We start from the raw sequence: 15558 nt of genomic DNA, 5'->3' as shown, positions 1-15558 counted from the left end.
ACAGCACTGAGGAGCAGAGGGGAGGTGCTCAGTGCTGGAGTGCTTGCTTAGACGTGGAAGTCCTGAGTTCCACCCCCAGCACCACACAGGCCAGGCTTGGTATCCCATCACTCAGGAAGTGAAGGCAGGGGCCATCCTCAGCTACAAAGCGACTCTGAGGTCAGCATGGCTATGTGAGGCCCTGTCTGAGCAGAAGCTCTTCCTGCAGTCTCCAAGGGCTCCATCACAGCTACCACAGACTACATCACAGCAGGACGACTGAGTCCCAGCGTGCGGTGGAGAGCACGGTCTGCTGAACTGTATCAAAACAGAGCTGGCCTTTGCTGCCCCCCCTGCCTTGTTGTCACGCAGTCCAGACGGACACCATTCCCCAGGCGCCCTCGCCATCCCCAGGCGCCCTCACCAGGCCATAGCCCACCTTCCCTTTCACGCCTGTTCACACAACTACCAAGTGCCAAATTTTCTGTAAAGCACCTCTCCCAGGTGTCCACAGAAAGCCTCCTCACTTGCTTCCCATTCAGACATGGCTAGTACCAACACACACACACACACACACACACACACACACACACACACACTCAGAAAACAATAAAAAAAAAAAACCCAATCTTGGCAAATTACACAGTCTATCGTGGGCTGCCCTAGCCTCTCCAGATTGGCAATTCAAAGATGACAACAAAATTGTAGCATTTGCTGTCGTTGGAGACGCGTTCACTTGAGGAATTATGGGAGAGAAAAGACTCAGGCTTGCCTGGCCACCAACACGTACATAAACACCGGGTACTTGAGATATTTTTGCATCTTAACATTTAACAGCTTAAAGATTTTTGTTTTGATTTTTCTTTAAGTATTGACAACATGCTGACTGGATTAAAAATAGAGACTTAATTTTCTTTTCCTGAAGCCTGCTGGCTGGCTGGGTTAGGGCTGCCCACAAACCCACGGCAGCAGCTAGCAGCTCCATGCTGAAGCCCGCCAGCGCCGCCTGCTCTGTGGGCGGGGATCCAAGATGCCCCCATTTCTATATTTAATCCCAGCTGACGGAGTGTGGGTGCCAGCCTCCTATATTAAGCAAATGATAGTAACTTTGTCTTACTTTTATATATCCTACCCTTTGCTGATGACAAGAGGTTATTATAGGACACAGGTGACTGCGCACCCACACCGCCCTGGTCCTCTGGGTCCTATTACCCAGGAACACTGGGAAAGGATCAAGGAATCCCTGGCACACAGTCTTAATTAAGGCAATTAATAGAGGTTATTTTTGGTAGTGAGTATGCAGACAACGACAAATTTCTAAAGACAGTAACAAAAGTCAAATGTGGGAACTTCAGGAGACAGACAGACACAGCTCAGGGAGTAAAAACATTCTTGCCACTAAGGTGGACCTGCGGTGGAAAGAGAGAGCCATCTCTGGCAAGCCACATCCTCAATTGCCACATGAGAGAGAGAGAGAGAGAGAGAGAGAGAGAGAGAGAGAGAGAGAGAGAGAGAGAGAGAAGCAGCCACTCTGCCTCTGGACTCTGGAAGCTGAGGAAACCTAGAAATAAATCTGCAGACTGCTACTCCACAGTCCCCAAGGCAGAGCAGAGGCAGTAGGGCACATTTGTCACCCCATGCCTTGGGAACTTGGTAGAAAGGACAGCACTATAAATCTATGCCCAGCTCCAGAGCAGACATAGGCCAGGGGGAGGGACAGCTACTATTTATGCAATGCACTGGTCACTGTGGACAGGACAGAGTTGCTAGCTACTGTCTGCTCTGGTCACCCTAATGAATACACAGTCCAAGAGGGAGAAAAGGCCTGTTCCTACTGAGGAGGCATAGCTTGGGACTGCAGAGGACCCGTGCTGCAACAGGCAGTGAGGGGTCAGTCTGCTGTCTAGAGATGACAATGGGGCACAGGAGCCAGGGTTAGCACCTGTACTCTTCTGGACCTGGACACACCGGCAATCTGAACTCTGCAGAGGGGGCAGGCAGGCCGCAGGAGGATGGACTCAGAGATGTAAGTGGTCAAGTCAGGTCCCAAGCAGAGTGTGGCTCCTGTTTGCAAGGATGGTGGCTGGTATGTGGGGAAGGTGTGTGGAGAAGTGGGGCTGTCAACAAGAGGCCAGTGTCATCAGTGGCCAGGGTCTGGACCAGGAGGAAATAAGGTACTGTGCTCAGATTTCAACATGAGACAGTACAGCCAGGAGGGCGGGCCAAGAGGAAATGTGGAGGCTTTCTGGGATGGATCTGGGATGGATCAGGGCCACCTGCAGGGCTGCTGGCCAGGCCCTGGGGACAGATTGTTAGGGAGTGCCAGAGCTCCATGACAGAGCTGAGGCCAGGGGATAGGACAGGGCTGGGGGTGGCCCCAGGAGTGCGGGCTTGCTCAGAGACAGGAGGCAGCACAGGAGGCTCTGTGGCCTGAAGCAGAGGGGGCTGCATGGGGAACAGCACGGAGACTGGAAGGGCAGCGGGGAACAGCCCGGGAGGTTTGCAGAGGAGCAGCAAGCATTGCAGAGCCCCGCAGGCTTGAGATACTGTCCAGTCACAAGCAAGAGAGAACTGTCTGCGGAAGGTCCAAGGGAGGAGGCCCAGCTCTCCGACAGCACGGGGCTGTGAGAGGGCAGAGCTCTCCGACAGCACGGGGCTGTGAGAGGGCAGAGCTCTCCGACAGCACGGGGCTGTGAGAGGGCAGAGCTCTCCGACAGCACGGGGCTGTGAGAGGGCAGGCTGCCGGCCCTTGCTCTTGGGGCCGTGTCTACAAGTGCAGCACCTGCCTTACTACCCATGACCCGTTTCCAAGAGCAAGCTAAGAGTAGAGCCCAGAAACCCTGGGAATGGACCCTGGGAATGCCAGCTCTGCCCTCTACTGCTGTGGACCCTGAGAGCCAAGGACCGGAGACAGTACAGGACGGAAAGTGACCCTAACAGCATGCCACACAGGTTGCTCACTGTCACTCCCCTTCCTGGCCCTGGCTGATACCTACTCCATGATCTGGGCCCAGCCTGACGGTGGAAGCAGAATCGACTCGAGGGCACATGCATGCCAGGCGTCCGGGTAACTGCAGCAGTCACCAAAGCTCAGCCGAGGGCCAGTAAACCCCACAAGAGGGCCGGATCTCCACGACAGGTGGGGAACATGCACCTCACTGGGGTGGCTTGGGACCCCAGGCAGTGGGACAAACTTGGGAGTTATGCTTCTGTTCTAAGAGTATGTCACTCTAGAGGGAACACAAGGACCCAGAGGCCCAAGGCAGAGGTGGGAAGGAAGGTCCCCCAGGCCCACCCTCTGAGACACAGGTGGGAAGGAAACCCCCTCAAGCCCATCCTCCGAGAAACACAGGTGGGAAAGAAGGTCCCCAAGCCCACCCTCCGAGACACACAGGTGGGAAGGAAGCCCCCCAGGCCCACCCTCCTCTTTTCCATGGGCAGATTCTGTCACTCTCTTCTCAGCACCAACATGCTGGTATTTTTAATTTTTCTTTTTAAATCACACAGGCTCAGAGCCACCCACTTGTCCTCTGAGCACACTTCTTCCAGCCTCTCCCGGGCTCTGAGAGCAACAGCTCCTCTCCTGGCTGTCTAGAGGATGCCATGCAGCCTTGATGTCTGCAGGCCTAGCCTGGGCTAGGCAGCAGTGCTCCTGGCAGGGATGCTCAGGTGTTACAGAACCTGATTCAGGTCTCCCGTACCACACTGCATAAATGCCCCTCTGAACAGACAATGTTCAACTGCGCCAGAACAAAGAAAGTGACCAGAACTGAACAGAGTTTGCCCAGTGAACCACAAGCACTCTGGAGGCTCAGGAAGGAGGATGACCTGGCCCAGGAGTTCAGACCAGCTGGGCAGGGTAGCAAGGGTTATCTCTAAGTAGGGCCACCCACTTAAGTATCTCTAAGTAGTGGCCACCACCTGCCTGCCACCAAAACCGATGGCCTGAGTTAGGTCCTCAGAGCCCACACAGTGGAAGGGAAGAATCAAGTCGCACAGGCTGTCTCCTCTGACCTCTGTGGGCACAGGCTTACTGTCGTGTGCCGCTCCCTCCTGCCCAGAAGTGAGTGAATGTACGAATGAATGAGTGAGTGAATGAATGAATGAGTGCTAAACCACAGACAGGGCCTCAGGGCTGCAGCGGAGTCACAGCACTCTTCAGAACCGAGGGCAAGAGTGAGAGGACGGCTCGGCAGGGTAAAGGCACCAGCTACACAAACCTGGCAACCTGAGCTCAGCCCCACAGGGAGAGAAGCAGCTCAGCTAGGTGGCTTCCAGCTGCCCCTGCCCCCCCCCCCACACACACACGCACGCACACACACACACACACGCACGCGCACACGCGCGCGCACACACACAGAGACACACACGCGCACACACAGAGACACACACACATACACACACACATACATACATACACACGCGCGCGCGCGTGCACACACACAGAGACACACACGCGCGCACACACACACAAACACACACATGTGCACACACACGCGCGCACACACACAGAGACACATGCACACACACACACACACACACACAGACACACACACAAATGCCACACTTAAATTGAGGAAAAGGTATAAGAACAGTATTACCAAGCTGCTGAGACAAACAGACATTGCAAGTGCATCCATTTCCCTCAGTCCTCTGAATCATCAGCACCAGCCAGGACACACCTTAGGACGAGCCGGCCTGGGCACCAGCTCCTCTCAGAGCACTGTAACCTGCAGGAGGCCAGGACCCTGATTTTCTGAGGCAGGGTCTTGTCAGCATCCCGAGAGATGTGGTTGCAGTTAGCCACACACCCAGGGACTGCGCTCGAGCACCAGGAGAGCTTTCGAGCATCAGACACGACGAAGTGCCTTGCCCCCTCATGGGGACTGACTCCAAACAAGACAAGTTCTTTCTAAAGCAGAACATGCCATCTGCCCCTCCACAGCTCTTGTCCTCTGAGACTGGGGAAAGGAAGGGCATCAATTACACCCGTGTCTCATCGAGACAAAGAGGCATGACAAACTGTGCTGGGTGCCACTGAACTCCTGGGACAAAGCTGCTACTGTCCCCAGTTTGTCCCTCACTATGACTTTCTCAGCTCTCCTGGGGTCCTGGCACCTTCAAAAAGTTACTAATGGAGGGTCAGAGTCACCTTGGGGTGAGGCTCTCCTCCAGCCATCTCCTCCTGACAGCACAGACATGCTCTGGGCAGCTCTACTCGCAGCTATAGACCCTGTTGGACCATAGGCTGGCCACCCAGACCACAGGACAGCTTAGCCACAACCAGCCGCCTGGCCGCCAGAGCCCAGCAGGCCCAAGGACACAGCAGCATTCCTCAGAAAACACACAACCCTCAGCCTCCGGGGGCAGCCAAGGAGCGTGGCTTGGCTCTGCAAACACAAACACAAGTGGCCATGAGGCAGAGAGCAGGGCTGCCCCACAGGAGCATCTCCACCTGGGAGAGATACAGGAGGGCTACCAGACAGGAAGGGAGGTCACAGCACCTGGCCGCCAGAGCCCAGCAGGCACAACAGGGCCCTTCACTACAGAGCGCTCTCCTCAGAGGTGCTCTGGAGCAGTACAGAAGCCCTGCGCCCCATGGAACCTGACAGAAATGCCAGGTCTCAGCCCCCGACCTTGCTGGTGAGGCCTAGCCCAGCTTTCAGCAGCTCTAGTCCAACGTGACTATACAACAAGCAGTAGGACAGTGCTGAGGCCGATGGGGGGATCACATGAAGAGTGGTGTGTGGGGTGTGTGTGTGTGTGTGTGAGGGGGAGCCAATGGATCAGGGGCCTGAATAAAGTTGAGGACTACATCAGCAGCCAGCAGACGTAGGGCCCCAGTATGCCAGTGAAGAGAACCCTGCCCTCACCATTCCTACCTAAAACCATGGAAGCTGAAGACACGGAGCAAAGTTCTGTGGGGAGAAGGGCTCCCCTAAAGTATGCAAAACTCATACCATTGTCCTCAAACCCCCACCCCCACCCCACAACAGAGAATATGCCTGCAAAGGAGACTTTCCTTTGTTTTTTTTAAGATATATTATATGTGAGTACACTGTAGCTGTCTTCCGACACAAGAAGAGGGTGTCAGATCTCTTTACAGATGGTTGTGAGGCACCATATGGGTGCTGGGATTTGAACTCAGGACCTTCATAAGAGCAGTCAGTGCTCTTACCCGCTGAGCCATCTCTTCAGCCCAAAGAGATGCAAAGCTGGTAGGCGTCCCGTGGCACCCAGAGGGCCGTGGCCTGGCGAGCCTGCTCCAGCCAACTTTCACCAAGCTGTCACTTTGGCCCTGGTCACTCATGGCCACAGAGACCCGTGTGGAAGCTACTGCTGTCTGGGGTTTCCTCAGCAGATCTTCATCCTAGTACATCTGCTGCCTGCTGTGGGAGGCCCCTGGAGGACGGCACCCACCTGAGCCCACAGACAAAGCCCAATCCAGGAGTCACGCATCCAACCCAGGTGAGAGGCACAGCACCACAGAGAGCACCCTGACCGGTGGGGTCTGCAGGGACCCCTGGCCCAGAGCAACGACAGGACCACAGACTGCCAGGCAATTGTGAGTGCCGTGGTAACCACCTTACCCAGAACCCTTTCCTGTAGTCACAGCCTGATCCTATATGTGAGGATGGCGATACACCCCTGAAGTTTCGGGGCCCAGAAGCAGTATTTAAAGTGGCTACAAGAGGAGGGGAAGGAAGGGACGAGAGGAGTGACATTTGCTTTAGGCTCAAAATAATGAACTTCAAGAAATAAAGCATCGACAGAAAGACTATGGCCTTGGAAGTGGAGACTGACAACCCCCCCAGGGTCCACCGAGATGGGGCTGGAGGATGCCTCAGTCTTCCTCAGTTGTACTCTGATTCCAGTACCTGTCAATCACCCGGGAAGCGCCAATGCAAACAGAAGGTAGCGGCGGTGAAGGACAGAAAGAAAAAGGATGGGTCCTTCCCAGGATGACACTGCACTTCCAAGACATGGAGGCCCACGAGGGGTTCACACAGGGTTCCGAAGGCGGCAGAAGCCACAGTTCCATATGCACTTCCATACCAGTGGCTCAACCCCGAGAGCTCCCTCTCGGAGAGGAGAATGACTATTTCCAACCAGAAAGGTTCCTTTGCACCTTCCATAGCCCTGTCATCAGCAGGGCCAAGCCCAGCCGGTAGCAGAACGACTCAATCAGCACATTTCCAAAGCACTGCAGCACAGAACCAGGGACTGAGGCAACTGTCACACTGGTTCAGGCTCCCCACCCCCACGCCTGTGTGACTGGCATCTCCTGCCTTCCGGTTCGGTTAAGATGACACTCAAGTGATTTAGATACCCGCTGACAATGCTCTACAGGGGAGCACAGTGGAGGAGTAGCTGCTGGTGTTATTTCTGGTGAACCAACAGGCACGCAGGAGATGTTGGGGTCTGTAAAAACTAGGCATATTTATACATTCCGCACAACACGGAACTCCTAGGAGAACAGCTTTTAGCATCATACAGCTACTGTAAACGCTTCCAAGCAGCTCAACTCACACATTTAAAACAGCGCCAGAGCATAGGGCGCGTTACACTCCATGAGCAAGTGCGGCCTCTCAGGGGCTTCCCAGGAATTCCTTGATCCTTCACCTCACCCTGCTGATGCCTCTCGCAGGCAAAGCCAAGAGGGCCCACTCAGGATGTGTCTCCTCACCCAGGAGACAGTAGGATGGGACTGCTAGTTGTGGTGGAAAAACTAATTTGCTAGCCTACGCTGCAGTACAGAGTCACTGCCAGAGACAGGGGCTACGAGAAGCCGGAAAATGAGTCTTGGAGAAGGCTGGGCTAGGGTGGCCGTGCGCAGAGGGCAGGGAGGGCTACCGTCTACCTGGGACTTTTGGCCAGTGAGGTAGGGGCGTGGGGACAGTGACAAGGATACGGCTGCTCTCAGGGTGGAAAGAGAGCCTGTCACAGCCCTGGAAAGTACTGCTCGCTATAAAGTAGAACTAACTTCCTGGGTGGGACCTGTGTCGATCAAAAGAGCATGCAAACCGCACTCAGCGAACCAGGCAAACAGTCATGATGTTGAAAACAGAGCCACACGAAAGGAAACTGGTTAGAAATAGAAACAAGCCTTAAAACTCCTCTCAAGGCTGAGGCCACCCTGGCTCTGCTGCTCTGCATCTCTAAAGCAAGCTGTGCCTCGCTGTGTAGATTGCTACTTCCAAGGCCAAGATAAAACCTGGTCCCCATTCTTGAGGGATCCTGGTAGAAACATCACCATAAACCTACAGAGAAGCCACCTGAGCCTCGGATGAAATGAACGGGAGGCAGAGTCCCAGCTCAGAGAGGAAGTGCAAAGTCGCATTCCAGAACAAGAACTGGGGGCGGCGGGGGGGGGGGGGGGGGGGGGGCCCGCGGACAGTGCTGCACAAAGGCACCCACCGGGTGTGCCCAGATGGAGGGGCGGCTACGCCCAATCCCTGACACTGCATGTCACCTCCAACTGTGCTGCCACCTGCACCACTGCACCGCCTTTGCCTGGCATTTGTCTTTACCAGATCCGTTTCCGGTCGTTCTGGAGACATCTCGATGCTGCCCAGGCCACCTTGTGTAATTCTCCATCTCAGTATCTCGAGGCACTCAAGGGTCTGGGAAGAGCTCAAGGCGCTCACAGAACAAACACTTACCTTCCGAGCCATCTCTCCAACCTTGACTCTTGTTTTTAAGAGGATTTATTTATTTACTTTATGTATCTGAGTGTTCTACTGCATAAGAGGGCATGAGACCCCATTACAGATGGTTGTGAGCCACCATGCTGTGGCTGGGAACTGAACTCAGGACCTCTGGAAGAGCAGCCAGAGCTCTAATCGCTGAGCCGCCTCTCCAGCCCCCTTGACTCATTTCTAAAGTTTGCTTGACTCACATCCAGAATGACAACGTCCATTTGAGCAGTTGATGTGTTCCTTATACTATCTTACATCACAAAGAGGCATCACACATTATTAAAGTAAAAAGTATCCTCCAGGGCCAACGGACAAGTCCTCAGTGTCGCAGTAGGACCCTGCCCAGGATGTTTAAGGCCTATGCTATTAGAGGGAAAAGCTTCAATAACTCACAAACAGTAAAGGTAATAATTATCTGGAAGAACATCTGAAAATAGGAACTGACAGTGGGTTTCGGGGTGTTCTCGTGAGCTCTGCACGGCCCTACCCGACACCTGACAGCTGAGATCCCCGGGTTCAGTGTGACCCTCTGACAGAACACCCTCATCCATCCAACTTTCATTTCCAGTTTAAAAACAGACACCAATGGTATTTCAGTAATTTCTTATGCAACCTCTTAAAAGTTTAAATTTATACTTCACCAGACATGAAAGTCTAAACTAGGTCAGTAAGCAGCACGGCCTCCTGGGGGCTGCTCAGGGCAGGCAAGTGATGGCTAGAGTGACTTTACCCTACCTCCGTGCACGAAGCCATGAAGGGTGCAGTCCGAGGGTCCCACCAGGTGGATCAGACTGGACTGGCTGTAGCTCACCGTGTTGGGCTCTAGAAAAGCAAGGGAAAGCGGTCAATGTCACACAGACCAACAGTAGCAAGGCCACCATCGCCCAGAATTCCGTGTCATCAGAAGTGTAAACGTGCAGTGTCACTTAGGTTTCTCTGAGGTAACAGCAGTACTCAGCAGCCCGTCATGAGTCCCCATGCACTCTGGGTACAGTATGCCCGCTAGACCTTGTCCATGGTGGCCATTACATCCCTTGGCTGGAAGGTTCCAGGGTTATCTGTGGTCCTCCACCGGATGTCATCACCAGCTAACCTTCCTTTCCAACAACACAAAAGCAACAGTAATGTTTCTGTACTTCCTGAACTGGCCCGGGTGTCTCAGGCCCGACAGGTGTTTGTGCTGGTCTCCCCTGACCACCCCTGCCTCTGCGGGTCTCCACAGGTGCCAACCTTCCAAGAATGGGAGAGAGACTCATCAGCAGAGCTCCAGTCACTCAGGGCTGCCGTAAACTGTCTGCTTTCCCTTAAAACACAGGACACAGGCTGGAGAGATGGCTCAGCGGTGAAGAGTACTGACTACTCTTCCAAAAGTCCTGAGTTCAAATCCCAGCAACGACATGGAACCATCGGTAATGAGCTCTGACTCCCTCTTCTGGGGTGTCTGAAGACAGCTACGGTGTACTTACATATAGTAAATAAATAAACCTTTAAAAAACCAAAAACCCAGGACACGTGTTCTGTCCCTGGAGGCAGAGAGCACTCTTCCGGGCTCCCTCTCCTCAGCAGGTGTAGTGAGAGCCGCAGCTGTGACGCAGTCCGGGGTGCACACACCTGCCCAGAGCTCTAGTTACAGAGAAGTCCCCATCCTCTCCATGCTGGGTCGGTGAGAGGTCCCTACTCTTGCCCAGCCTGCTGAGAGAACTGCCGGGACAGGGCCAAGCAATAGGCAGTCTGGCCCTAAACAGTATTCCTCAGCAGCAAAGAGGTGGTGGCATGAGGGGTGGCCTTGACCCAGAGACCTGGGGTCCCTGAGTGTCAGCTGTCACTCATCCTGAGACTTGGATGGTCCTTCCTGTTTCCGGGTGAATGTGTTCATCCACAATTCCTATGTTCTCATAACACAACACTACACAGGGGTGGAGCTTTAAAGACGTGATTAAGTTAGAACTAAGCTAGTAAGGTGTAACCCGATCAAAACCACCAGCATCCTTATAAGAGGATTCGAAAGGGACTTCATGTGATGAGACAGGGAGGCCAACACCCACAAGCTCTGAAGTCACTGCTAACACTGAGACTGCAGTTCAGATGAGAGGCGAGGCTCTGCTGGTTACCCACCAGCAGGGTCCTGTACTGCTTGAGCGACCAAACACACAGCACACAGACTTCAAACTAAAGCCACCAGGTATCAAGAAAGCCAGAAAGCTGGGGGGTCTGGGCTGAGACACTCTAACCTCAGAAGCATCTGCCTCAAGACAGCTCAGAACTCGCCCCTAGGGAAGCAAGGTCACTGGGCTCACAGCAGATGGGCACCTTGAGACAATCACCAGACCCGCTCTGAGAGGCGGTCTGGTCTTAAGACTCTCCAGAGAGCTTCATTACTGGCCACTGTGTGGGACTGTCAGGTGACAAGTGAGTGCCCTTAACTCCCGCATTTGCCACCAACAGAGTCAAGGAGCCCTGGGAAGGCCCCCAATGGCCAGTAGACGGTAGTTGGCTGAGGTGACCTGTGACTGTGACCAGATGGAAGAGAGTCTCACCTATCTCCTGCCTCTTCAGTGTCACCCCCAGGAACTAGGATCACCCAGATGACTCTGGGCTCAGGCCACCTTCGTTACACCTGGAAAGGGACATGGAGCCCTAAACTGAACTCTGTAATGACCAGGCCTGGCTGCCCAGGGCTCCTCTGAACTCGCAGCTCTGCCTGGCTCTGGTTTCCCTTAGAAGTGGAAGACGAGCAGCGAAGCCCACACCGGACCCCTCTGCTCAAAGAGAGGAGCACTCACACCGGACCCCTCTGCTCAGAGAGAGGAGCACTCACACCGGACCCCTCTGCTCAGAGAGAGGAGCACTCACACCGGACCCCCCTGCTCAGAGAAAGGAGCACTCACACCGGACCCCCCTGCTCAGAGAAAGGAGCACTCACATTGGACCCCCCTGCTCAGAGAGGAGCACTCACACCGGACCCCCCCTGCTCAGAGAGAGGAGCACTCACACTGGAACCCCCCTGCTCAGTGAGAGGAGCACTCACACTGGAACCCCTCTGCTTCAGAGAGAGGAGCACTCACACTGGAACCCCTCTGCTTCAGAGAGAGGAGCACTCATACCGGACCCCCCTGCTCAGAGAGGAGCACTCACACTGGAACCCCCCTGCTCAGTGAGAGGAGCACTCACACTGGAACCCCTCTGCTTCAGAGAGAGGAGCACTCACACTGGAACCCCTCTGCTTCAGAGAGAGGAGCACTCATACCGGACCCCCCTGCTCAGAGAGGAGCACTCACACCGGAACCCCCTGCTCAGAGAGGAGCACCCACACCGGATCCCCCTTCTCAGAGACAGGAGCACTCATACCGGACCCCTCTGCTCAGAGAGAGGAGCACTCACACCACACCCCCTTGCTCAGAGAGGAGCACTCACACCGGACCCCCCTGCTCAGAGAGGAGCACTCACACCGGACCCCTCTGCTCAGAGAGGAGCACTCATACCGGACCAAACTTCTAAAGACCCACATGGTCGAAAGAGGCCCGACTCCCACAAGCTGTGGTCTGACTTCTACGGGCATGCAATGGCGTGCCCGTGACTACCCACACGTGCGCATGCGTGCACACACACGCATTAACACACACACACTAAATTCTTTTATACAAATGTTTTCACACTGACTGTGTTTCTGTATTTTCTGCTATGTCTCACTATGTACACTGGCCAGGCTGGAATTCACCACTGTCCCAGAGAGATCTCCACCTCAGTCTGTACCTGTGTCCCTGGGTTTTGCTTCAGTTACAGGCAGGTCCAGCATGCCCGCTGTGTGGTGCTGGGGATCCAACCCAGAACCTTGTGCACACTAGCCGAGCTCTCTACCACCCGAGCCACTGCCCTGCTCCCCTCTCTCTCACATGGAAGTCACTTGTCCACACAGCACGGGGAGGACCTACAGCTCCCAGATCAGACAGATGCCCACTGTCGTGCCTGCCGTACTGTTTAACAATCCTGGTCCTGCCACTCTCCCGGCTCCTGGGTCCTCAGGGCCTAAGCGCAGGAGCTTTCTGTGAGCAGAAGCGACAGCTTCTGGCTTCCTCCTGAGCAGTCCTCGGCTAACGTCCCCCGCTCTGGGGGTCCAGTGATGTCTACTTTTCCTCTACCTGGGTCACAGCTCCTGGGGTGAGTGCCTCCTTCTTTGGGTAGTTGAGTCTAACACAGCCACTACTGAATTCCCCACATTCTACATTCTAAGTGACACAGGGAACATGTGACAGAGGTCTGCTACGAACAGATACATCCACAGAAACAGAAGCACCTTGAACACAGACCAGGGCCAGAAGGGAAGCGCTGCCCAGCTGAAAACCTTTCTTTGTAGATGCCAAGAGGATGCTCCCATCACGCCAGCATGAGAGGCGGGCACACACGTCTGAATGGCATGCCCGAGTCATGGTCCCACGGCAAGACACTGAATAGAGGCAGGCCATGGTGAGGCCTGAGCTGTCACTGCTCCTGGGCAGGCCAGCCGGCCGGCCGGGAAGAGACACGCTCCAGAAAACAGCAGCAGGTCTGTAAGCAGAACCCAGAGCGAGTCCAGAGACCGGGGAAGCAAGGATCCGGTATAGATACTTCCGGCCTCCAGACCTGGAGCTCAGGGAAACTCCAGAACAAAAGCCTGTCAGAGCTCAGCTCTGAATCAAGAACCCTGGGATGGCATCCAGGGAGGGGCAGAGGAGCAGGAGGAGGAAGAAGAAAATGCACAGGCCTGGGAAGAACTTCAGGTGCAGTCACTGTCCTGGGAACTCACTCAAAGTGACTGGATGCCCAAGGGACTGAAGAAGCGTCTGACTGGTCAAGTCTCACAGTGACGTCTGAGTCTCACACTCAGACAAGCAAGTGAGCCTCATTTTCCCCATGTCCGCTGTAAATGACGCCAGTGTCAACAATGGACAAGCAAGAAGCTTCCAGATTGCAGCAGGAACATCCTCAAGAGAAGAAACAGAGTCCCTCCCTCCTCACGGCCTCGGCCTGCTACACTGGAGGGTTGATCACTGTGTGGTAAACACACAGTGGAGTTCAGGGGCCTGTCATGTAGTGCTGCTCCCTCGTCAATCATAATCACGTGTTAGGGCAAGCAGGGAACCCACACTTGCAGGGCTCCACACCCAGGACACGAGGCACTGTGTGCAAACACCAGAGAGGACTACTCATGATCAACGCTGGCAGGATCTTGAGTCTGCCCGAGGCAAGGCGGTCTCCATGTGCAAAGACACTGACACGACGACGACGCAGTGAACAGAAGACTGAACAAGCAGAGCGAGCCAGCTGTCCTCTCCTGCCCTATGGCCACAGCTGACCATGTCTGCCTGACTCCACTGGGGAAAGTGGGATGGCCACACTACTCCCGAGTCTCGGGACACTGATAGCCTGAGCTATCTAGTGAGACACTCTCTGAAAAGAGCTGGGAGGAGAGAAGCATGAACTATACTGTACATATATAGAGGAGACAGATTAATAATCACTTAATAATATTCACACATATTAGGTACATAATGAAGAGAATCCACAGACACAGGAGGCTTTCCGTGTGTGGCTCCATCTAGTGTGTGAGTGTTTGTGAGCCCCACTCTACCTCATAGATGGGACTTCTGCACCTTTGGATTCTGGAACCTACCCTCCATGGATGCCAAGGAAGACATCACACACACACACACACACACACGCACATGGTAAATACATACAAAGCCACAGGACAGAGGGACTTGAGTCCCTTGTCCCCACCCTTAGGCAAATGAGGTTTACAGTCTGCCTCAGCAGGAACTGTACCTCTATTTATGCACTAACATGCTGGGGTTCCCTGCTGCAGCAGTTACTAGGACCCTGCCCTTTAAACTGGAAGTTTCCAGATAATGCGGGGACCCCTAGTAAAGCTCCCAGGGAAGCAACAGGCCAGGTGCTGCAGGCTCTAGACACACGGCCTCTCGGCGCTGCCCACCGGCCAGCAGTCATGGCCCTGTCCCATGTTCCTCAAGAACACGCGGCCTCTCAGCGCCACCCACTGGCCAGCAGTCATGGCCCTGTCCCATGTTCCTCAAGGATACACTGCCTCTCAGTGCCGTCCACTGGTCAGCAGTCATGGCCCTGTCCCATGTTCCTCAAGAACACGCGGCCTCTCAGCGCCGCCCACTGTCCAACAGTCTCGCCCTGTCTTATGTTCATCAAGGACACACGGCCTCTCAGTGCCTGCCCACCAGCCAGCAGTCATGGCCCTGTCCCATGTTCATCAAGGACACACGGCCTCTCAGTGCCTGCCCACCGGCCAGCAGTCATGGCCCTGTCCCATGTTCATCAAGGATACACGGCCTCTCAGTGCCTGTCCACTGGTCAGCAGTCATGGCCCTGTCCCATGTTCATCAAGGACACACAGCCTCTCGGCGCCGTCCACTGGTCAGCAGTCTCGCACTGTCCCATGTACATCAGGCCGCCCCCCCCCCCCCCCCGAGCCTGCGGCTCAGTGACTGCCTTGTCTATTCCCCTCAAGACGATTGAGGTCTTTGATGACTGAGACTATCCAGAAGACTAGGACTGACACTCAGCCTAAATCCAGAAGCGTCCCTCTCTTTCCATACCATGTTCCCCCAAGTCTCGTGTTGAAGGCACCAGGATCATGGCCAAGCTGGGGGGTCGGTCATGGGCATCAGAGAGGTCCGACAGCCAGGCTGGCCAGCACGGCCTCCAGGGGTGGCTCTGGGCGGATCTGCCTGGGCACTGCTGACTCTGGAAGGCAGATATCAGTGCAGGACCAGGAGATTGGTGGTCTGCCAAGGCCCCCCTGCTACTCTGCCTGGGCTAGCCAGGGAAGTGACCACTAGTTCAGGGAACAGTGAAGACAAGCACTTGGTCA

The 15558-nt window shown here is 54.8% G+C and overlaps 1 protein-coding gene across 3 annotated transcripts in view; it reads right to left on the bottom strand.

Moving 5' to 3' along the window:
• The window catches only part of Acot7 (acyl-CoA thioesterase 7), a 93626-nt gene that overhangs the window by 24800 nt on the left and 53268 nt on the right, over nt 1-15558 (bottom strand). For all 3 annotated transcript variants that reach the window (XM_052178292.1, XM_052178293.1, XM_052178291.1), the window contains exon 6: nt 9414-9500. In XM_052178292.1, the coding sequence (XP_052034252.1) occupies nt 9414-9500 (87 nt within the window). The remainder of the gene's footprint in view (nt 1-9413; nt 9501-15558) is intronic.

Source organism: Apodemus sylvaticus, chromosome 3 (genome assembly GCF_947179515.1).
Source record: "Apodemus sylvaticus chromosome 3, mApoSyl1.1, whole genome shotgun sequence".
Taxonomy (NCBI): Eukaryota; Metazoa; Chordata; class Mammalia; order Rodentia; family Muridae; genus Apodemus; species Apodemus sylvaticus.
This window is presented reverse-complemented; position numbering and strand designations above follow the sequence as displayed.